General features: G+C 43.4%; 2 protein-coding genes across 2 annotated transcripts in view; one reads left to right on the plus strand and one right to left on the minus strand.

Annotated features, from left to right (window-relative positions):
• TBC1D8 (TBC1 domain family, member 8 (with GRAM domain)) overlaps positions 1-19193 on the plus strand; it is a gene marked incomplete at its 5' end in the record, with an annotated part of 36679 nt that extends 17486 nt beyond the window's left edge. The window contains 15 exons of the mRNA XM_010190579.1: positions 337-544; positions 1456-1650; positions 2875-3057; positions 3455-3605; positions 4505-4719; positions 5584-5701; positions 10719-11004; positions 11855-11984; positions 12283-12381; positions 12926-12994; positions 14336-14576; positions 15820-15885; positions 16496-16585; positions 16713-16813; positions 18577-19193. Coding sequence (XP_010188881.1) covers positions 337-544; positions 1456-1650; positions 2875-3057; positions 3455-3605; positions 4505-4719; positions 5584-5701; positions 10719-11004; positions 11855-11984; positions 12283-12381; positions 12926-12994; positions 14336-14576; positions 15820-15885; positions 16496-16585; positions 16713-16813; positions 18577-19020 — 2596 coding nt within the window. The remainder of the gene's footprint in view (positions 1-336; positions 545-1455; positions 1651-2874; positions 3058-3454; positions 3606-4504; positions 4720-5583; positions 5702-10718; positions 11005-11854; positions 11985-12282; positions 12382-12925; positions 12995-14335; positions 14577-15819; positions 15886-16495; positions 16586-16712; positions 16814-18576) is intronic.
• Positions 19194-19967: 774 nt separating this feature from the next.
• RPL31 (ribosomal protein L31) overlaps positions 19968-22046 on the minus strand; it is a 5492-nt gene continuing 3413 nt past the window's right edge. Inside the window, exons 4-5 of the mRNA XM_010190578.1 lie at positions 20729-20841; positions 19968-20179 (exon numbers count right to left, since the gene is read on the minus strand). Coding sequence (XP_010188880.1) covers positions 20148-20179; positions 20729-20841 — 145 coding nt within the window. The 3' untranslated portion in view covers positions 19968-20147. The remainder of the gene's footprint in view (positions 20180-20728; positions 20842-22046) is intronic.

The following is a 22046-nucleotide window of genomic DNA, read 5'->3' on the forward strand; positions in this document are numbered from 1 at the left end:
AGCCACAGAAAATGCATGGTTAAATAATAATTTTAAAAAACCCCAACAGACAACAAACCAGCTGATTTAAATTAGTGCCCTTTTCTTTCCTGGTCACTGTAGTAGTTGCTTTTTGACCTTACTGTTAAACAAGCAGGTGTTGGTGATGATTCTTTGTGTTTGTATTTCAAAGCCAGCCCTTTATTGCTCTGTTCACATAGGCAGTGAAGATTGCTGTGCACGCTGCTTTTATTCTGCACCCCTTGCTATTGGGGAAGCCAACAAGAAAACAAACCTTGCGCTGGATGCCCTGGCTTTTCGGGGTCTTGTGATTCGTTCTTCCTGCTTTCTCTTAAGGGATCTTGAAGCCAGAGCGCAGAATGAATTCTTTCGGGCCTTCTTCAGATTGCCCAGGAAGGAGAAGCTGCATGAAGTTGTAGACTGTTCTCTCTGGACGCCGTTTAGTCGCTGTCACACAGCAGGAAGGATGTATACTTCAGACAGTTACATCTGTTTTGCCAGCAAAGAAAATGGCTGCTGCAATGTTATCATCCCGCTTAGAGAGGTAGAGTTGTTTCTTTGTTTCGTTTTGGGTCCTTATCTGCCATTTTCAGCTTGGTGTTGATGGAGACTTCAGCTGGGATCCTTCTGGCAGTGTAAAAGCGTCCTTGCCTGGGATCAACACTTAGAAGTGTTGAAGCTCTCCCTCCACAGACGAACCCTGACAAACCTGTGGATACTTTGCAAACCTGTAGGGCACAGAGGAAAAAAGGGGTGTTCTGGAGGCAGTGACGAGCTGACACATTTCCAGGGAATTGAAGACTTATTTAAACAGAACGGAGAGTGCATGGGAAGGTGGTGGGAGTAGAAGAGGAGAAGGAAGCTGTCAGCAAACACCTGCCTGATCTGCTGTGGATAACAAGGCTGTTATGATCTTTTAATTAAGCTTTCCTTTCATCCTCAACTAATAGCAGAGTAACATCGAAATACCCTGACTGTTGCAATGTATCTTCCACTGTTAAAGAAACAGAAAACAATACAAGAACAGTGTTATATACTTAATCAGAAACAACAAAACAGCTGTTTTCCCCTGTCCTCAGGAGTGTGAAAGTAAATTTCCTCCTCCATCCTCCAGAATTTGTTCAAGCTGATCCTTTTCTAAATCTTGTTTTAATCATCACTTACCTGTCTTTTCCTTCTGTCCACTCTCCAAAAGTGGGCCTCAAAGTTATTTAAAAAAAAAAAAGAAAAAAAGGCAGCTGGGATACTTTTTGGTGCCTGCTTTGAGCTTCTAAAGAGACCCTAAACTTCAGGTGATAGGATGTGTCTGATCAAGGAAAGCCAGTATGAATAACCATGTTTAAAGCATGTGTGTAAATGAGTGATGTGTCTGTACATTTTGGTACTTGTAGAATACTTGAAGATGTTTCTGTAGATGTGGTGCATCATGTGTTTTCTGTAATGTTTCTGGAAAAGGTAATCAGTATAGAGAAGATGGAGGACACAAGCCTTCTCCCTAACCCCATCATTGTGAGCATAAGGAGCAAGACGGCCTTTCAGTTCATCGAGCTGAAGGACCGGGATACTTTGGTGGAGAAACTGCTCCAGAGGCTAAAAGAAGTGAACTCCAGCAACCCAGTGCACTGTAACAACTTCCAAAATAAGAACCAGGTACTGAACTTCTGGATTTTTTTGGATTATGAATTCAGCATGTTTATCCATTGTCCTGCCTTCCTCAAGGGGCTGATCTTGGGCCAATGCTGTCTGATACCTTCTTTAATGACCTGCCTGATGGGATGGAGCGCACCTGCAGCATGGTCGTGGTTGACACAAAATTGGGGAGAGCAGTGAATATGCTGGAGGACAGGGCTGCCCTCCACAGGGACCCAATGATCTGGAGAAATGGGCTGATGGAGACCTCATGGAGTTCTACAAAAGCAAATGCCAAGTCTGGCAGAGTGACCCCATGCAGCAGGAGGGACTGGGTGTTGGCTGGCTGGAGAGCAGCCGGGTGGAAAAGGCAAGGGAGTCAAGGCGGACAACAGGTTGAGCTTAGAAGTCAGCAGTGTGCTCTCACAGTGAAGAGAGTCAGTAATGTATGGGGTTGTGCTAGCAGGAGTGTAACCAGCACGTCAAGGGATGTTACTATTCCCTTTTATTCAGCACTCCTGACGCTTGTCAGGAGTACTCGTGTCCGGTTTTGACATCTGCTCTGCCATACATGAAAAGCATTGACAAATTGGGGTAAGTCTAGTGAAGGGCCACAAGATGGTCAGGGACTGGAGCACGTGCTTCATGAGGAGAGGTTGAGGGAGCTGGGCTTGTTCAGCCTGTCTTCCACTGCTAATGGAGAGTTACAGGGAAGATGGAGCCAGACTCTTCTTGGAGGTGCTAACTAAAAAATGAGCAGCAACTGTCACAAGTTGCAGCAAGGGAAAATCCAATTAGATAAAAAGTGAAAGATTTCCTCTCAAGGGTGTGCAGAGCTGGACCAGGCTGCCCAGAGAGGCTTCCTTGAAGCTACTCAACTCAGCTGGACACAGCCCCCAGCAGCCTGGCCTGAGGGGCCCTGCTTTGAGCAGGGAATTGCAAAGGATGTGCAACCTAAATTGTTCTCTGATTCTGTTTTCCAAATCCTAACCAAAGTAGAAGATCATTTGGTCACTTGTCATCAAGGACACTTAGAATTACTAACAACTTCTGTTTTAAAGTAACAACTCGTTTTCTGACATGATAATTTGAATAAAGTCTTGAGTAAGGCCTTTGCTCCTGAAAGGTGTGAAAGGTTTTGGTGCAAAAGGCAAAGGCTACCCCAGCTCTGTTGTCTTGAAGGCATCTGAGGACGTAGTTCTTAACCTCTTCTCAAGTCATTGCCACTGTGATTCTGCATTGCAGAACTCTCCTGCCTTTGGATCCACCTGCGTGCTCAGGGACGGTGAGCCTGCGTGTCCGGGAACAGAGGTTTCCCAAGGCAAGGAGAGAAGCGAATGCGGAAAGGAGAGTGGATATTTGCTCAATGCAGAAGCTCTAAGGTCGGACTTTCATCAGTCAGGAATGGCAAGCCTTGATTTTGGAAAGGTATGTAAAATTTGGGGGAAGTTGTGAGAGATTTCTGTCTTTACCAAAAAAAAAAGCAGTTGGGATGACATTTGTAGTAAAATGAACTCTCTATTGGCTGGAGAAGGTAGATATGGGATAACAGCTTTTCTATTTGCTTTGAGGTTTTTTTTCTCTTGCCTCTCCCCCCTGTTTCTTTCTGGTGAATTTTTATAATTTTTCTCCCTGTCTGATCAATTCTGTTCTCCCCTTGTGTGGTGAATTCCGTATGCAAAATTGGGAAAGTTGTAGAGCAGACTTCGCATATCCATTGGTAATGGAAATACCTTGCAGAATTTCTAATATGTGAAATGTTTCTGTTTACCAGTTCTAACATGCACACAGTTTCATCTTTTAAAAGCCATCTTCTTGTTCCCAGTCTAGGGAGCAAATCAAAGAGAGTCTGTGGGATGACCATTTTGTGGAATATGGCAGAACCGTGTGCATGTTTCGCACGGAGAAGATCAGAAAACTTGTTGCAATGGGAATCCCTGAATCCCTGAGGGGCAAACTCTGGCTGCTCTTCTCAGGTGGGCATGCTTAGAAATGTTGGCTGTAGCATCCTCTGATTCTGACCATGGCAGAACATTTAAGCAAGAAATCTCTCAGTGCAATGGGCAATTAAATGTAATTTACATGGAGCTTATGATAGTGCTTACAGAAGAGAGGAGATCAGCTGCTGAACTAGTAAGTGCAAGAAAATACCTAGCAGATCTGTAAAAATTTCTGTAAAAATCTCTGGATGATATGACATGATGTGCAGAAGAGCTGAAATAACATCTGCTTCATCTGTGTAATTTAAAATTAACGTCATGTTTTCATAAAATAATGTTCGTCTGCAAGCAACAATTAGATTGTAGCATAGATATTGGTTTAACCCCAGACAGATCAAATTATTGCAAAATAATGACATCTTAAAGTCAGCAGTCCTGCTTCTGCTTCTTGTTGAATGTTGGCAGGAGTAATAGAAACTGGAGATGGAAAAAACAGCTTGTTTCATCCACAGATCTGGCAGAGCCAGAATGTGCCTACGGTATTATCCCAAGTTTAGTCCTTAATCCAGTATATGACATGTTCAAACATTTGTAAGAAGTATTCCTTCATGGGGAGTTTCTCCTCCTTGAAGGATGTGAACAGCACTGAGTACATTTCTTCCAGTAATAACTTTCTGCTGGGGGCTTAATGTTGATATTAAGGTGTTTTGAATGATGTTGTGCCATACAAGCTTTGCTAATACTGACTTTGTTTTCAAGACACATGTTCTGCTAGGACTTTATTTCCTTCAGTTCTGGAGATTTCATTAAATTCACAGACCTCGGGGAAAGCCATCTTGCTGACATCCTTCTGAGCAGTAATACCCACACCACTAAAGTTTAATGTCCTAATCCACTCGCCTCATCCTCTTCCTGTCTCTCCCTGCTGCCTTCAGACGCCGTGACAGACCTCGCCTCGCATCCCGGTTACTACGTGCACTTGGTGGAGACGTCCATGGGCAAGTGCTGCATGGCCACCGAGGAGATCGAGCGCGACCTCCACCGCTCGCTGCCCGAGCACCCCGCCTTCCAGAGTGAGACAGGGATCGCCGCCCTCAGAAGGGTGCTCACGGCGTACGCGCACAGGAACCCCAAAATAGGATACTGCCAGGTGAAAAAAAACCCAACGGGGTAACACTTGCTACTTTTTTCCCTCTTTCTTCTCCCTCAATTCTATTGTTCCCTTGAGAGTAGTTTTAGTGGTGGTTTTGAAATATATATATGCGTATATATATAAATAAATAATGTCTTTTTAGTTATGAAAATAACATAATTTTAGCTATTAAATGTTATTTACTCTGGAAAACAAGTGCATAGGCTGGTATTCTGGCTTAACAGAAGTCTTCCCTCAGTATTTTGCAAACTGTATTTAGGAAGGGAAAAAATTGTTTCTCATGCTTGTTTTTGTTCAAAGGTGTGTTTCTTACCCAATACTTGGGAGACAGCGCAAAGTAAACTGGCCTGCACACATGAGATTCACATAGAGCACTGGAAACATGGGTTAATGAACTAAAGTTTTGCTCCTTTCTTCCAAAATTGATGACAAACTATGAAGTCCCTTGCCCAGCTGGCCAGCTAAAATAGTAACTTTACCTTCAGTGCAGCTCCCTCGGTTCTGATTAGCATCGGACTGGTCCAGATACAAGAAGTGGGGGAAGCAGCCTCCGAACATCTTGCACTATCAGTTACCTACTTTGTATCTGGGCAAATCCAGTACTGTGCTTTTCTCCATTCTTTCCTATTGCTCTTACAAAAAGCACTATACATAACCTTGAAAAACTTGTTATGTCTTTGGGTTGCAATTATGTATCAATTATGTATTCATGATCTATAATCTTTCTCTTACTGGTTTTTTGTTTAGTTGTTTACATCATGTTAGGATACTTTTCTTCCTTTAAAAACAGCCACAGTGTAGCTTTTGTCAGTAGGACTTGCTGTCACTAACAAATCCCATTTTCTTCTTTGCCCTTGTCAGTCTATGAATATCTTGACCTCCGTGTTGCTGTTGTATGCCAAAGAGGAAGAAGCCTTCTGGCTGCTGGTTGCCGTGTGTGAGCGAATGCTGCCCGATTACTTCAACCACCGAGTGATAGGTGAGCTCCTGCCTCTCTCCTTGCTTGGGAAGGGGCAGCCGAATGGCGCTGGGGTGTGTAAGGCACTTGCAGGTCTTTTGAGGTCCTGACCCCACAGGTGAGGTGGCCTGTCAAGTTGTGCAGCATGCAGGGACAGTACTGTTTGCTCCTTAGGTTCCAGCTAGGGTTTGTTGTAGTTTGAAGGGTTTGAACTGCGAGAACTATAAATATGTGCTCAAATTTACACTTTGTCTTTTTCTTCCTGTTTGTCAGAAGGCGGTTGTGCTTTTGCCTGTTAGGTAAAAATAGAAGAGCCTGTGTGTCTGCGTTAGGAGTGTTCGGTATTAGAGCTCGGGCTGTTTAAGATGGACCTAGGAAGGGTCTGCTTGGGTAGCTATTTCTGACCTGATGTGTCTGCAGTGCCTGGCTGCTGGAGCGATACAGGCTTGCATCTAACCTGGCCCTTTGTGAGGAGGGCTGATACAAAACCCTCTGGAATATGAGATGCAGCATTGAGAAATAAGCCCAGTCCCTCTGCAGTGCATGCCTTGTACTGCATGTGCTGTGTCTCTAGTTCTTTGCAATGCAACTACTTTTAAGACTGTTGTGCAAACGTCTGCCTAATGCACAGACAGAGAGGGGCTGAGCAGCTTGACACAGTAATTGCAGGTATGTGTGCAAGAAAATGTATTTGTTCTTTGCAGTCACTTTACTTCCTCCTCTTAGAGGAATGTTTGATAACTTTTCCCTCTTTATTGCTAACCTTACTCTTTAGCTAAAGTGTCTGCCATTACGCCATTGCCATAGCAAAGGGAGGGATCAGCGTCACTTGTGAGGAGATGGGGACAGGAGGAAATCCTTGGTGGTAATGATTCTGGGAGCTAGAAATGGTGTGAGCACTCCTGTACTGCCTGGGGAGTAGAAAGAGATGTCTGAGAAGATTTGCAATCTTTTACTTGGAGGATGGGGTTGTCATACCTCCCTCCTGACACTATGCCCCTGCACTTTTATTGTCTTGTCACTGAACTGGCAGGTAAGGTAAGGTAAAACAGATGTATTCCAAAGTTAGCTGGATGCTTTAGGATGTTTTTTGATGCTTTGAATGCTATTGGTATTTCAACCAGTGGATTGTGCACTATAACTGTTCCACTGGTCAGAATGTTGTTTCTTGTCTCCAAATGTTACTTTAACCTGCCATCTCAATGACTTACTCCCACATCTGTTTGTCCCCTTCCTTGATTAAAAAAGAAACACAGCTTTATCTTTCCTCGTGCATTTCTAGATATGATCAGCCTAGGGCCTGCCTTGAGTTACAAAGACTTTGGTGCTTACTGGGTTATTGCCCATAAGTAGCATCTTCACACTCAAATAAACTTGAGTGGTCCCATGTGGCTGGCCATATCACTGCCCTGAGTTGTACTTAATTTGGGGTTTGTATCTTGCCCATCACTCGTCATGGCTACAGCCTACATTATTTGTGTGCTGATAGTCGTGGTTTCCCTGTCCCTCTCTTTTCTTGTCCTCTGTACCCAAAAGAAAGAGTACCGTGACTGCAGAAGAGGTGATTCTGTGGCTCACCACAGTGCAAAGAGCCAGAGTCTTCAGCTCAGAAGTTCCCCTGCTCCCCCTTGTTGAGCGGCAGCAGTGTAGTTTTGCAGCATGGCTGCTTCACTGAGCAGTTACTTGCAGCATTCTGGGATGCCAGAGGCACCTGGACAGGCTGGAGAAGTGAACCTGTGTGAACCTCATCAAGTTCAACAAGGCCAAGTGCAAGGTCCTACACCTGGGTTGGGGCAATCTCAAGCGCTAATACAGGCTAGATGGAGAATGGACTGAGAGCAGCCCTGAGGAGAAGGACTTGGTGGTGCTGGGTGATGAGAAGCTCAACATGGGCTGGCAATGTGTGCGTGCAGCCCAGAAACTGGCTGCATCAAAAGAAGCACAACCAGCAGGCCGAGGAAGGTGATTCTGCCCTCTGCTCTGCTTTCATGAGACCCCACCTGGAGTACTGCGTCCAGTACTGGGGCCCCCGGTGTAAGAAGGACATGGACCTACTGGAGCAAGTCCAGAGGAGGGCTATAAAGATGATCAAAGGGCTGGAGCGCCTCCTATGAGGCCAGTCTGAGAGAGTTGGGTGTGTTCAGCCTGGAGAAGGCAAGGCTCCAGGGAGATCTTCCAGTACCTGAACAGGGCCTACAAGAAGGCTGGAGAGGGACTGTTTACAAGGGCATATAGCAATAGGATAAGAGGCAATGGTTTCAAACTGTGAGAGAGTAGACTGAGATTAGACATTAGGAAGAAATTATTTACTCTGAGAGTAGTGAGGTGCTGGCACAAGTTGCCCAGGGAAGCTGTGGATGCCCCCTCCCTGGAAGCGTTCAAGGCCAGGTTGGACAGGGCTTTGAGCAACCTGGTCTGGTGGGAGGTGTCCCTGCCCATGGCAGGGGGGTTGGACCAGATGATCTTTAAGGTCCCTTCCAACTCAAACCATTCTGTGATTCTATTATTTACCTTAGACCTTAGCCTGGCAAAATCAGTGCTACTGCCCTGTTCCTCCTCTGGTTCCTGTTGCTCGACTTAGTGTTCTCAGCTTCACATTTCAGTTGACCTTTTTTTGATTTGCAACCAGCTCTTGTCTAACTTTGTGTTGTTTCTTCCTGCATAACACTTCCAAGACCCAACTTTTCCTTTTTGTCCGTGCTGCCAGTGCTGTTGTCCAAATTTGATCTCTCTGTAACTTTGGTGATCCCTGACCTTGTTACCCAGCACTGTGTTTTTCCTCTTCAGCATGAGCCAGTGATCTCCACAGTCAAGACAGCTACTGAAGTAATGACCCTGGTTATAGTAGGCCTTCTTAGCTTCATCTCCTCATGGGCCTTTTCTTTATGACATTCAAAATATTTTATTTATTTATTTATTTGTAATTTTTGCTTTCAAAACTGAGGCAATTCAGTTTTATCACATAACCATCTCCGTCCTTCAGCCTGGTCAGCTATGACCGCTTGTCTTGTCACAAACCCTTTCATCATTTCACTGCTTGGAAATGGGAAAATCCTGCAGGCAGGGCTGGCACCCATTATTTCCTGCTTCAGAGATTGCCTTGTGTCTCTCTCCCTTCTGCAATGCATAGGAGAAATTAAAACAGATAGCTGCAAGATAGAAGCAAGTTGTACTTTGGTCAAGAGTGGTGATGAGGGTCATGCATATCCTATTCTCATGTTAACATGATTTTCTCATCCTTTGCATAAAGCAGCAGGCCATCTTACCCCACTTTATCTGTTAAGACTGTCATCATCTTGCTATTATGATTCTCAAAACAGTGAAAACCTCACTTCGTTTCTCCAATTTTCCTTTTCAGTCTTGGAGATGTCATTTAGTTTGTGTCTTGGGTCATCATTTTGTAGATGGTTATACCCTGGTATTTTCCTACCTTGTTATGGCTTCATGCTGTAATACATTAGAGCTTCAGGTGCTCGGATTTCATGATTTCTGGGACCTTAATGGAAAAGTGGGGGTAAAAGTCACTTTGAATGCACGTTTTGACTTTCGCTTAAAGTATCAGCACTTGGTTATAATGTGATCTTCTGCAGAGGATCTGTGCAACATTGCACATTGCTTTTAAACCTCTGCTTTTGCTGGTCTCTCCTATGCTGCCTCTGAGCCTAGAAAGATCTTTTTATATGTGTCTGCCTATCTGTTGCTGGCCTTCCTTCAAACCAGCTCTATTTTCTTGGTTTATGTTAATGATGGCTATTAACTTGTTTGTATTAAGCTTGTTTAAAAAAAAAAAAAGCTGACAAAAAACTGCCCTCTGTTGTGTAACCAAAGCCCATTTTCCCCTCTGCTTTCTTTACCCTTCTTCTTTATGACCATCTGATGTGAGAAGGCCAGCTCTTCAAAGCAGCCCATGCTTGATGTGTTTCTCAAAAGCTCTTTGCATGTCCCTGGGCACATATTTTTTATTTGTGGTGCTGCAATGTTTATTCAGCCACCAGCAGAGGCTTTTTGTGGCTTGATGTGAAATGTTCTAAAGACAGAAATGTCATATCTTTTTTTTTAATGATTTGGCTGCAAAGCCAAAAGATGCTGGCGCTGCCACAAATTGTCCAGGTTATATTCTGCTTTTGGACAGCACAAGTTTTGAGTGCTAAGGGGATATATGTATGTCTCAGGAATTTCACAGCAATTGAAGTTGTCTCCTCATATTAGCAGAATATGGACTATGAGAAAGAAATGAAATAACTTGAAAGGAAAGACAAGATAATTGAAAAGCTAACTATGTTTTATATTCAGGAAGATTTTTAACTTCTAGCGTCTTTGGTTAAAGCTCCTGCTGTGGCAGGTCTGGTTTGTAGACACAGGCCACCCCAGCAAGATGAAACTAAATTGATCCTGCTGGCACAGCAGGACTGAGCTGGTAGCTAAAACAGAAAGAACAGAGCCCAGATCTGCTGCTTTTGAAAAGACTGGTTGTGACAGTTAGGAAAGCTTGTATCTGGGCATCACAGAAATGCATGTGTGTATGTATTTATATATGCGCATATGTTTATGTATAAATATTTCTTCTTCCTGCTTAGAGTGTGTAGCCATATCTGAATTTCCATCTTATATTTTCTTACTCTACTGCCTGAGTGCATACGCTGGAGAGGAACGTGTGCATCCTTGTTTTCATTGCACAGATCCCAAGGAGAACAGTAAAATGCTTTAAGATTGCTTTCGCTAGCACTTAATTATTATGTGCTCTTTTAGCTGAAAACAACAGCTGCTGCTGTTACTGTTTCATTGCACCCTGAAGGCACTTGTAAGAACCAATGCAATCTTTTTGCAGAAAGTTTTACAGTAAGGATTACGGATGCGAGTGTTGGGGCTGAGATCACAGCAGGAGGCTAATGGTATTTTTCGTTGCAGATGTGTGCATACCTTGTCAGTTTAAATTTTAAGAATGTCTTGCAGTTGATAGTTGTCAACACTCATTAGCTTTAAAGGATACTTTTTCCCATTAAAGTCCTGGCTAATGCTGTTTCCTTATGACTTGCAGGTGCTCAGGTGGACCAGTCGGTGTTTGAAGAGCTGATAAAAGAGCAGCTTCCAGAGCTGGCTGAACACATGAAGGATCTGACAACCTTAGCTTCCATCTCCCTCTCATGGTTCCTTACCCTTTTCCTTAGCATCATGCCCCTGGAAAGTGCTGTGAATGTTGTGGACTGCTTCTTCTATGATGGGATCAAAGCCATTTTCCAGCTGGGCTTGGCCATACTGGAAGCCAACGCTGTGGACCTGTGTAACAGCAAGGACGATGGGCAGGCCCTGATGATCCTGAGCAGGTACAGCCACTCAGGGTTGCTCATGCCATCGCGGACCGTTCTGCCTTAAAACAAAGGCATTTGGGTGCTGTTGTGATGTTGATGCTCTGTAGGCATCAGCAGGACCCTCCATGTTACCTTGCTGCTGCTTTCGCGGTGTCTGCCTTAAACAATGGGCTTTGTACATGGGACAGTGACCTCATTCATGTTTATAAATTTGTAAAGGGTGAGTGTCAGGAGGAAGGAGCCAGGCTCTTCTCAGTGACAGCCAATGACAGGACAAGGGGCAATGGGAGCAAGCTGGAGCATAGGAGGCTCAATCTGAACATGAGGAAAAACTTCTTTACTGTGAGGGTTATGGAGCACTGGAACAGGCTGCCCAGAGAGGTTGTGGAGTCTCCTTCTCTGGAGACATTCAAAACCTGCCTGGACACGTTCCTGTGTGACCTGGTCTAGGTGATCCTGCTCTGGCAGTGGGGTTGGACTGGATGATCTTTCGAGATCCCTTCCAACTCCTGAGATTCTGCGATTCTGTGATTCTATGACAAGTTGATGTCCTGTGAAATTTCCTGCCAGCGCCGGGACATGCATCGACTGTGTCAGTGCAGTATTTACTGCTGCTCTCTGTGCCCTCCCTAGAGGTACAGGCTTCCTGCTCCAGATTTCAAAGAGACAGAAGTTTTCTTCCTTGGGCAGCCTTTGGTCATTTGGCTGGCTTGCCAATCCTTGCATGAGTAATCATGATGGCATTTTTGGAAAGCCTAGCAGCCCGAAAACCATTTTATGTCTAAATCTGAGCCATAAGACTTGATTGCTTATGTATATTGAGAAGTGCAGAGTAATCTGTGTTGCTTGTATTTCTTCCCTTCAGGTTTTTAGAGCATGTCAAAAACGAGGAAAGCCCTCTGCCACCTATCGGTAATCACCATGCGTTTTTCAGCGACGACCAGGAACCCTCTCTGGTGACTGAAATAGCAAACTTGATTCACGACTCCTACGAGGTAAAACACTGCTCTGTGTCTACTGGTCAGTTAAGTTAGAAATTTATAAAAGAAAAAGGTTAAATTCAACACGGATGTTTTGAAAATTAATACAGATCTCTACAGATTCCTTGGCAAAGCGCTCAAATGCACAAGGCTATGTGTAGTATAAATACCTATACTGGCAGATCAAATAGAGACTGGACATGCTTTTTCTTCAAGGACTCACAATACTTTAAAAGGTGTCTTTCCAGTAAATGAGAAATACAAATATCACAAAATATTATAAAACTAATAAACTTCTGTTCGTCCCTTGTAGAAATTTGGAGACCACTCCGTGGCACAGATAGAGCACATGCGCTACAAACACCGAATCCGTGTCCTGCAGAGCCACGAAGACACAACCAAGCAAAACGTGGTGAGTAGGGCATTGCTGTGGCTGAGGTTGATTCACATCTCCTCTCTGGCTTTCATTTTATAAAAGGCACCACCAGATCTTGAAGAAAGGAAGACTCATTACTGACTCTGGAGAAAGCTCGCTCCTGGGATGCTGATGGGTTTGGTTTTCCTTTTGCAGCCATGTGCATTATTTTCTAGAGTGGCTCTAATGTTAAGAACGACTGCAGGACCGTGCAGCCCAGCACCTTGTCTCTCACCGTGCCCCTGGGCAGATTCTCGGGGAAGCGTAAGAAGAGAGCGAGGGCGATGCGATGCTTCCCCGGCCCTTTGTGACCTGTACCTTAGGGACTTCCCATCTTTGTTTCTAATAGCCATTGCAGGATTTCTCTTTTCACAGATCTGTCCAACCCATGAAACTAAAGGGAAAAACTGCAGAGATTTTTCAATAGTGGGGTTTTCAGCTGTACCACATAAATACAGTCCCTGCACGGCTCGTGGGCCTGCAGGTGTCAGTGATGGTGGAAGAAAAGGTTGTCACTAACACGATTTTCTTTCTTTTTAAGCTCCGAGTTGTCATCCCAGATGTTTCGATTCTTCCTGAAGATTTAGAGGAATTGTATGACTTGTTCAAGGTTGGTCTCCCTGAGTAGTAGGGGTTGCACCTATATGAGGCTCTGGCCATAACTTCCAGGTGTTGCTTTGCGGTGCCACCTCTGCCTGAGCGGTGCTGTTCGGATGGGATCTTTCCAGTTCATCCTTTCTGTGGTTGCCCAGTTGTTAAAGAGGAATAGTAACCTACAGAGCCTTCCAAGGAGAATTGCTTCAGAGTTTCCTTTCTAACTTGCTGCTTGGAAATGGTCTGTGAGGAATTAGGTTCTGGTAACTTTCACATGCAGAATAAATTAAATAATACATAGCTCTGCTCACTGGGAGCTCTGCAATACTTAAAAGTCCTGCTCTCTTAATGCTCTTTAAAGGCAGACTCTGCTTTCCATGGGGGGAAAAATCCCGACAAACTTGTGTCCTTGCTGTTTATTCCAAATTTTCTAATAGTTTTTGGGTTTTTTTTTTCTAGAACTAAAAGCATTTCTACTTCAGTTCCTTTCTGTCAAGCTAATGTTTGAAAGAACTATTATAAAACTTATTTAATGACAGAGACATCTAAGTTTATACAACTATACTTGATTTAGAGGTCGAATCATGTAATTATCACCCTTAATGGATCATTTATGTTGTGTACTGTTCATAGCTATAAATATTAGGTACTGAGAGTATGACTGTGATATGTTCTTAGTGTTATGTAGCTCTGTGGCTAAGAGCAGCTGTTTCCTCCCTCCATTAGTGGTTGTAAGATGCTGCTGCTGGGGCTTGCTCTTCAGTGCTTCCCTCCTGCTCCTTGCTGCTCTGGTGTTGAGCTTTGACTGACTCTTCCTTCTCCCCTTTCCTCGTTTCATTTCGTGGTGGTGGTTCCTTTTTCGTTAGCTCCCTTGCTTCCCTGGGACAGCTCATTTTGTTAAGATGCTTTCTTTGGCATCAGCCTGTCCCTAAGGGAAGACTGATAGGTACAGCATCCAAATGAAGAGGTCTGAGAGAGAATGAATGAGCAGCTCAAGCCTGTAGAGTGCTTACCCCAAACTTTCTCTGACCCTCTGTACCTTTGGCTCGTAAGAGACATCCCAGATGTGGCTAATAGAGGTTCAGTAGCCTGCAGTGAGTTTCTTTCAAGAACATGCCCAGTCTCCCTTCAGATTTATTAATTACCCATTGGTAATCATGAGAGAGCTTGGCTGCTCTAAGTAAGGATTCATACTTTGCTTATTCTCACAGAAATAGTCTTGGTATCGTTATAACACCTTGTGCTAAGAGAGTTTTGAGCATTTCCAGCATACTTTGATGTGAATACCTTTTCCTGCTGGTTGTGCTCTGATCCTGCACACCACAATCCCCGCTGTCTTGCCTCTGATTTCTTCTAGAGGGAACACTTAATCAGGTGTTACTGGGAAATGCCGAGCCCGGTGGTTGAGCGGCATGACCCCAGCAGGCCGTACGCCGAGCAGTACCGCATCGATGCCCAGCAGTTCACTAACCTCTACCGGCTGGTCTCGCCCTGGACCTGTGGGGAGCACACCGACGTCCTCGCCCAAAGGACCTTCCGGCTGCTGGATGAGAACATGGACCACCTGGTTGAATTCAAGGGCCTCGCCAGCTGCTTAGGTATCGGCTCCCCTCTGGGGTGGGAGGGGGGCAGAGCCGGGGGGTGGCACATGGGTGTTAAAAATGTCATACAACTGTCAGGAGAGGATGCAGGGAGATGGTTACTTTGGGCTTGTAATTAGCCTCATCAGTGACCTTTACTAATTTTTTGTCTTCTAATGACCTGAAGTCGATTAGATTTAAATAAGAACATGATGGAATATTGTATTAAAGTATTTGGTTTCTTGAACGGTAGTATTTTTGCTGAAAATATTTTATGAATTAAAATTACACATGGGTCTGTGTGGAACGCTAGGATATCCTCTCTACCGGATTGTTGCTCTCAGGATACCTCTGAAATCTCAGCATTCCTCTTTGTAACTGGTTCCTGAAGACTTATTCTCACACAACTGACGGCTGCTTGCCTTATATGTTGAAAATAAGCAGAACAAAAACAATCTGGCCAGCAGGGACTGAGAGCTGCACTAGGGTTGGTCTTGAGGGCCACCGGCTGTTCTGCTGAGATGAGGCTGCCCATCCCAAAATCTGGCTGAAGAAGAAAGTGCCACATCTCAACTGTTGCCTGACCTCACATGAAAAAACTGAATCAGCATTCACAGCTTCAGTAAAAATCAGTAAATCCCTATTCTCGCCACTTGAGCTTTCTAGGATTTTGTGATGTGAATCCAGCTACCCTGTATTATGTTGTTATATGATTCTTCGAGGGATACAACTTTAAATTTAAAAACTGAAAAGTTCTTCACAGTACTTCAATGCATTTGAAAGTTTAGAATCTCATTTCTACTGGTCACTGAAAATACGAATTATATTGCACGTGAAGTAGATGTCTTCTTTGGGCTTATTCTACAGAACAGCAGGGAGGGCTGAAGGGGAGAAATATTAAGAACGGGATGGCTCCAAAGGGAGTTTTCCATCTCATTCCTGTTAATCCAAGGCAGCAAACAGCCTTTCCTAGATTCCCTGCCTTCCTCCTGGGTATTTTTAAGTGACGCTGAAGCTCCACAGTCTTGGGTATTCCCAGTCTATTACAAGAACAAAGACCAAAACCAGATGGCTCTCACCTGCTCTTCCTCATTGACAGGCACAACTTAAAATATTTTGATGTACTATACTGGCCATATGTTTTCCTGTACTGTCCATGCAAACTATTATCTTTTGTGTGCAGAAAGATGCCTGGTTTATTTTAAGCTGTGGAAGTAAATGCTCTGGTCCACTTCCTTCTTGTTCTTTTTTCTCCTTGCAGATGTTATGTATAATGGAGAAATGAATGAAAAGATAAAGTTACTATATAAGCTGCATATCCCACCAGGTAAGAAATTTGAAAGGGAATGAAGATCTCAGTTTCCCTCAACTCTTGCTTAAAGCTGTTGAGAAAAAGCTGCTTAATTCAGAACCCTATCTTGCTGCCTTCAGTGGGAAGCAGATAGGAGTTGCATTTGTAGTTACGCTCCCCACATTTTAAAATTTACTCCAGTCACAAGCTTATCGGGTGCAAATTACAGATACAGTGTTAAGGCTCACATCCGCTGCATTCAGAGATCTTTTGCAGCCAATTTTGTGGTTACTTCAAGACAAAATACTGAACTAGAATAATATTTAGGGTGTCTGATATGCCACGTACGGTAGAAATCTCCTTATCACATCTTGATCCACATCTGATTAGGTGACAAAATTCTGTGTTAGTTTCTCTGTACAGTTTTGAATTAAATGTGCCATTCTTGGCATACTTCCTACTCTCTCACTGCAGCACCAATCTCTTTACATTAACATAATTTTACAGTATGATTTAATGAAGTTAAAGTTTTAAAAACACCTTTGCCCAATTATTTTGGTTTCTTCAAATATGTAAATTTGAAAAGCATAAATAACCATTATGCAGCATTCAAATAATTACTTTTTTTACCTTTTTCTTTTGATAGCTCTCACAGAAAATGAGCGAGACAGCCAGTCACCATTAAAGAATCCTTTGCTGTCAACTTCAAGACCGCTAGTTATTGGAAAATCAAATGGTACGTCCAAATCGGTCCTCTCGTGTGTGTGTATGAGATAACCACCTTGCCATTTGTGGGGTTTATTTAGAAGTATTAATTTACTTCAGTGATTTGAAAACGAATTCTTCTTGTCTGCTCCAAAAAGGTGACGCAGTAGATTACCAAAAGCAGCTGAAGCAGATGCTGAAGGATCTAGCCAAAGAGAAGGATACTAAAACTGAAAAAGAATTGCCCAAAATGAGCCAGGTATGTACATTAGAAGCAGTAGTCTGTTTTTAAAGGAGAGAACTCAAAAATGAAATGACTGAGCACAACAGTTTAGCTCTTTCTGAAAAAGTGTAACTTCAGCCTGAGCTTAGATTCAGTCCTTTAGCTACGGAGGATTGGGGCCTCTGATCCAGGGAGCAGCTAACATTTAAAAACCTTCAGCCACCTTTCTAGCAGCATCCTCTTGTCAGGCTGGCTGGTGAATAGGAAGAATTTCAGACTTACTCTCACCTGCAGTGTAACAGGCTGGAAAACAGGCTCATGCAGGCTGGAAAAATCCCAAAGAATTCCCAGTAATACACACTGCTGTTCTGTCTTCCCTGACCTCTCCTCCACTAAACTAGTGACTTCTTTCTTCATCCATCGCCAGCTGGGACTTGCCCCATCATAGCCAAACACTGATGAGAAGTGCATGAATTAAGACATGAAGGCTCTCAGCATCACAAAGATGATTAAGGGAGTGGAGCATCTCCCTTATGTGGAAAGGCTGAGGGAGCTGGGTCTCTTTAGTTTGCAGAAGAGGAGACTGAGGGGAGACCTCATTCATGTTTATAAATATTTAAAGGGCGAGTGTCACGAGGATGGAGCCAGGCTCTTCTCGGTGACAAACAATGATAGGACAAGGGGTAATGGGCACAAGCTGGAACACAGGAGGTTCCACTTAAATTTGAGAAGAAACTTCTTCTCAGTGAGGGTGACAGAGCACTGGAACAGGCTGCCCAGAGAGGTTGTGGAGTCTCCTTCTCTGGAGACATTCAAAACCCACCTGGACGTCTTCCTGTGTAACCTCATCTAGGTGTTCCTGCTCCGGCAGGGGGATTGGACTAGATGATCTTTTGAGGTCCCTTCCAATCTCTAACGTTCTGTGATTCTGTGATCTTACCATCCCCTCCTTAATGCCAGTAGTGCCTTGTGTATGTTGTTGGCATAGGGGAATCTACGGGAGGGAAAAGGGTCCTGTATCGGTAAAAGAAATGTACGGGTATACAATGAAAGATGTGGCTACACCCAGAATCCCTTCTGTGCTGGTGTTGCTATATAAAGTTTTAAATGGGTGGCATGTACCTACCCTGCCAGCTCAGCAAGGACACATAATTTTTCTTAAAGGCATCACTTGACTGAACTTCCTGCAGTCCCTCCCACCCTGAATTAGCAAGCCTATGGCTGTATGAAACTTTAGAGCTCACAAATTTCATCATAGGATATGGAAACAACCTCTCCAGCCTGATAATCATCTGTGATGGGTGAGCAAGGGAAGGAAGAAAAGCAAGGGGCTGGGCAGGGAAGATGCCTGAATTTTATTAGTAGAAGAGCTGGGGAAAGATGGAAGAGAAGCAGAAGAAGGGAAGTGGCCTGCAGGCCTGCGGGTGGCTACTTTGTAATTCCTTCTGTGTAACAGCCCCAGTTTCCCACCAGTAGGGGATTGTATCCCTTGCCTTATATCTCACTTGCCCTTTGGTCATCTGTGAGGTCCTGCCTGCTCTTCAGCAAGGCAGCAAAATACTTTTCCTTTCTGGTCCCTTTGTTTTGATCTGCAGCACCAAGGCTTCCTGGCATCAGTGGGGGGCCGAAATCCTTTCACTAGCATTTTTTTTGTTTTAAAGGAGGCAGAAGTTATAAATGAGCATATAAATGTACACAGCATTCTGCCTGCCTTTGCTGTGCCATCCCTTCGCTCGACTCCTACAGTGACCTAGTGTGGCTGTTCAGTAGTTTTGATTTTGGTTTTTCATCCTTTACAGAGGGAATTCATTCAGTTCTGCAAAACCTTGTACAGCATGTTTCATGAGGATCCCGAGGAGAATGATTTGTATCAGGCCATTGCCACTGTGACCACGCTGCTACTTCAGATCGGAGAAGTGGGACAGCGAAGCATCAGCCTGGGGAGCGGATCAGATGAGTTCACCGAGGACTTGCAGCCTGAGGCCTCTGCTTCAGACCAGGACGCTGTTTTTACTGATGCTGTGAAGACCCCTCACAAAGACTCCCAACCTTCCCCTGTGACTGAAGGGGACTGGACCGTCTCTTTTGAACATATTTTAGCATCCCTCTTGACTGAACAATCATTAGTGAATTTCTTTGAAAAACCCTTAGAACTGAAGCCAAAACTTGAGAATGCAAAGCTCAATCAATATAATCTCAAAACAAATGGCGTGAGCTGCCATGGGGCAAACGTACAGAACTAAACACACAGCAGTAGAAAACCTGTCAAAAATGCAATGCACTGAACCAATGCCAAAGCACATACTGTCAGAGGCTTTCAGTTAGCAGTGGACTTCTGATAAACAACTTGTTGGTCTGTGGTTTTCAGTTTAAGAGCTTTAAAAGCTAAAGGGTGTGTAGGTTTGTTTTGTGCCATTGATTTATTAATTATGTTCTTGTTTTGAATGTAAAAGGAAACATCTGTCTACAGAGTGAAGACGCTGAAGCCCTCTTCCGCACTGGGAGAGCAGCGGCTGGCTCCAGTTGTCCTTTTTTATTTTCTCTTTTAAACAGGGGAAAAACACTTCTCAGCTACTGTCCGCAGTTTGTTTGGGTTGCCTTTTTTGCACTAATACTGAAAACTGTTTCAATGCTGGTAATTGAAACTATTTTAATATATTTGATTGTATTCCAATTTGTATGTCTTGCTGAAATGTTAAGTGTACATGGACTGTGCTTCTGATGTTGGTCTGTGAAGCCATGCACTTTTCAATAAACCCTTTTTGTACTAGACTCGCAGTGACAGCATTTATTGATTTATGGAAGTGCCTTCAGTCCCTACTTCATTAAATAAATTCCCTGAGCCGGCACGCTCACAATTAATTCACTGCTCAGAACCCCAGGGTTCAGTGTGGTGCAGACCTGCTTGGGACCTACTGATTCTGCCGAGGGGGACAAGACGGGGGCAAATACAGGCAGCTTAATACATGTAATCTCTTGAGGATAAAGTATTGATCTAACAGTTCTGGGGCTTGTGATCTTTGTGTTTTCGTTGTTTGGTTTTCTTTTTCCAAACTTGGCCTTAACTTAAACTACCTGCGTACTGGCTCTTTATTCCCATAGGAACAATACACTAGGACTTTGCCACCCACATAGGAACATTTGCATCTCCTCCTTCTTGCACATTCACATCTAACAGAAGTCTACAGTATCTTTAAGATAATGACACCATTATGTACAAGCCCAAAGAAAGGAAGATACTTTTAAGAGCTTGTCACCTGTTCAACTCAATGCTTCATGGATGAGAGCTTGAAGAGACTGAACAAAAAAAAAAAATCAACAGCTTAGACGTAAACTTTCTTTTTATTCTTTTATTGTAATGAAAATCCGTTTAATTTTCATCCACATTGACCGTCTGTAGACCTGCAAAATAAGAGATGGTATCACCACCTATTACTAGGAAAATTCCCTTTATGTATATGTAAGTCTTCACAAGAAAGTGCACCTACAGTTTCAAAGCTAGTTTGCTACTGGCATCTACTTCTGAGAAACCATATAGGCAAGTATTTCACCAAATGTTAAAACAAAAACTTCAGGTTAAATCAATTCTGCATATAAGGTACTTCTCAGATGACAAGCAGAACAGGCTCAACCTGCTTGAGCTTTTTACATTACAGGATGTACTGTATGTAGGAAAACGCAAGCCTTAAACTACTCGAACAACTATGGCCAGTGGATTTTTATTCTCTCCAAATTTACATGATTATTTCACTAAATTCTGTATTTACTCTTTAATGCTGATCCAGCAAGCTAGCAGTCCTGTTCTCTACAGTAGAGCTACTTTAAGCCAGCACCTTGACCCCTTCAGCATGCTTTGGCATTTGACTTTTGCATTGCAGGAGGAGCTGTCCCACTTTGCTACTTGTTCAGAAAAACATGGCACAGAGGAAATGAGATGGTGTGTAACCTTACCTTTGAATGTTGTGACTGGTACGTAGGTAACCAGTGTGTATAGCTTGTTTGGTGAATCTTCATCCTCATTGCGCTTTCTGGACAAACGCACACGGATACGGTAAGGAACATTCCTAAAACGAAGACAACAAATTAGTTTTCAATAAAATACATATTGAAACCTGTTAATTCACAGAAAACAAAAGTCCTTTGCTCCACTGTTGCTACTCAAATTCTTAAGCTTTGCCTATTTGTGCAAATACGTAAATAATTTCTATCTCGGCATAACAAGAGCAAAATCCTGTACATGGAAAGATTGTACTGTTTGTCTTGGAGGAGCTGTTTTGTTTTGTTTTGTTTCCTTTTTTACTAAAGTAAGCAGGTAAGAATTAAATGAGCCTTGAACAAGGCTCATATAATCCATAATCCAGTGGGAGCATGAAGTCAGAAGCGTACCACCAGTCCGCTACTGAGCCAGGAATATGTTCTGCAGGTGATTATGAAGCGCAGCACGAATATGACCAGCCAGCAGCTGTTATTAACAAGTATTTCTTACTCAAACAGAAAATAGTGATGGAAAAAAACAAACTCTTTTGCAAGCCTGTCAAGAGTAAGAGTACTGCCCAATCTGTTTGCCAGAAATCACATGGAAATTCCAGTGAGCATTAAACCTGAACCAAAATCTTATTTATAGGCATACAATTGATCAACATCTCTTCCTCACAAAGTCCATGGAACAACAACTAAATCACTTAGATTATTTTGTTTTTAATAGGCAAGTTACAGCTCAGCGTCCTCCTCTAATACTGCCCAAAATATGCTGCTGAGGGAAGGCACAAGATTATTTGTCCACACTATTTTTAAAGGTGGTGACTATACTACCTTAAACAAATCCAGGATTTTGGGAAACTCCTGCTCAGAGTACTTTGCTCCACAGAATAGGAGAAGGTATTTACTCCGTGCTGTACGTTCTCAGAGCAGACTTACTAAATCAGATGGATGCAGTAAATAAGACACAGGAACTTGCTTCGATTTACTACCGCCTTGAATCAAGTCCTCAATCACTGACTATCGCACTAGCTGACATGGGGATTTTAGCCTCTCCCGATCCTTCCAGAAGAGGTATTTTACTTTACACACATGATTTATTCTAACTAGTGAAAACTGCAGTTAAACTCATGCTGCGAAGACAGATGTGATTACTCCCTGCTCCACAGAATGCACTTGTACAAGTTAATACAAAGAAGTCCTGGTCAGGAGCCTCACTACTAAGCTCCGAAGTTACGCTGTCACCTGGCTCAATTGCTACTTCATTGCCTATGAACTGGAACAGCTCAGC

Source organism: Mesitornis unicolor, unplaced genomic scaffold, assembly GCF_000695765.1.
Source record: "Mesitornis unicolor isolate BGI_N332 unplaced genomic scaffold, ASM69576v1 scaffold29598, whole genome shotgun sequence".
NCBI lineage: Eukaryota > Metazoa > Chordata > Aves > Mesitornithiformes > Mesitornithidae > Mesitornis > Mesitornis unicolor.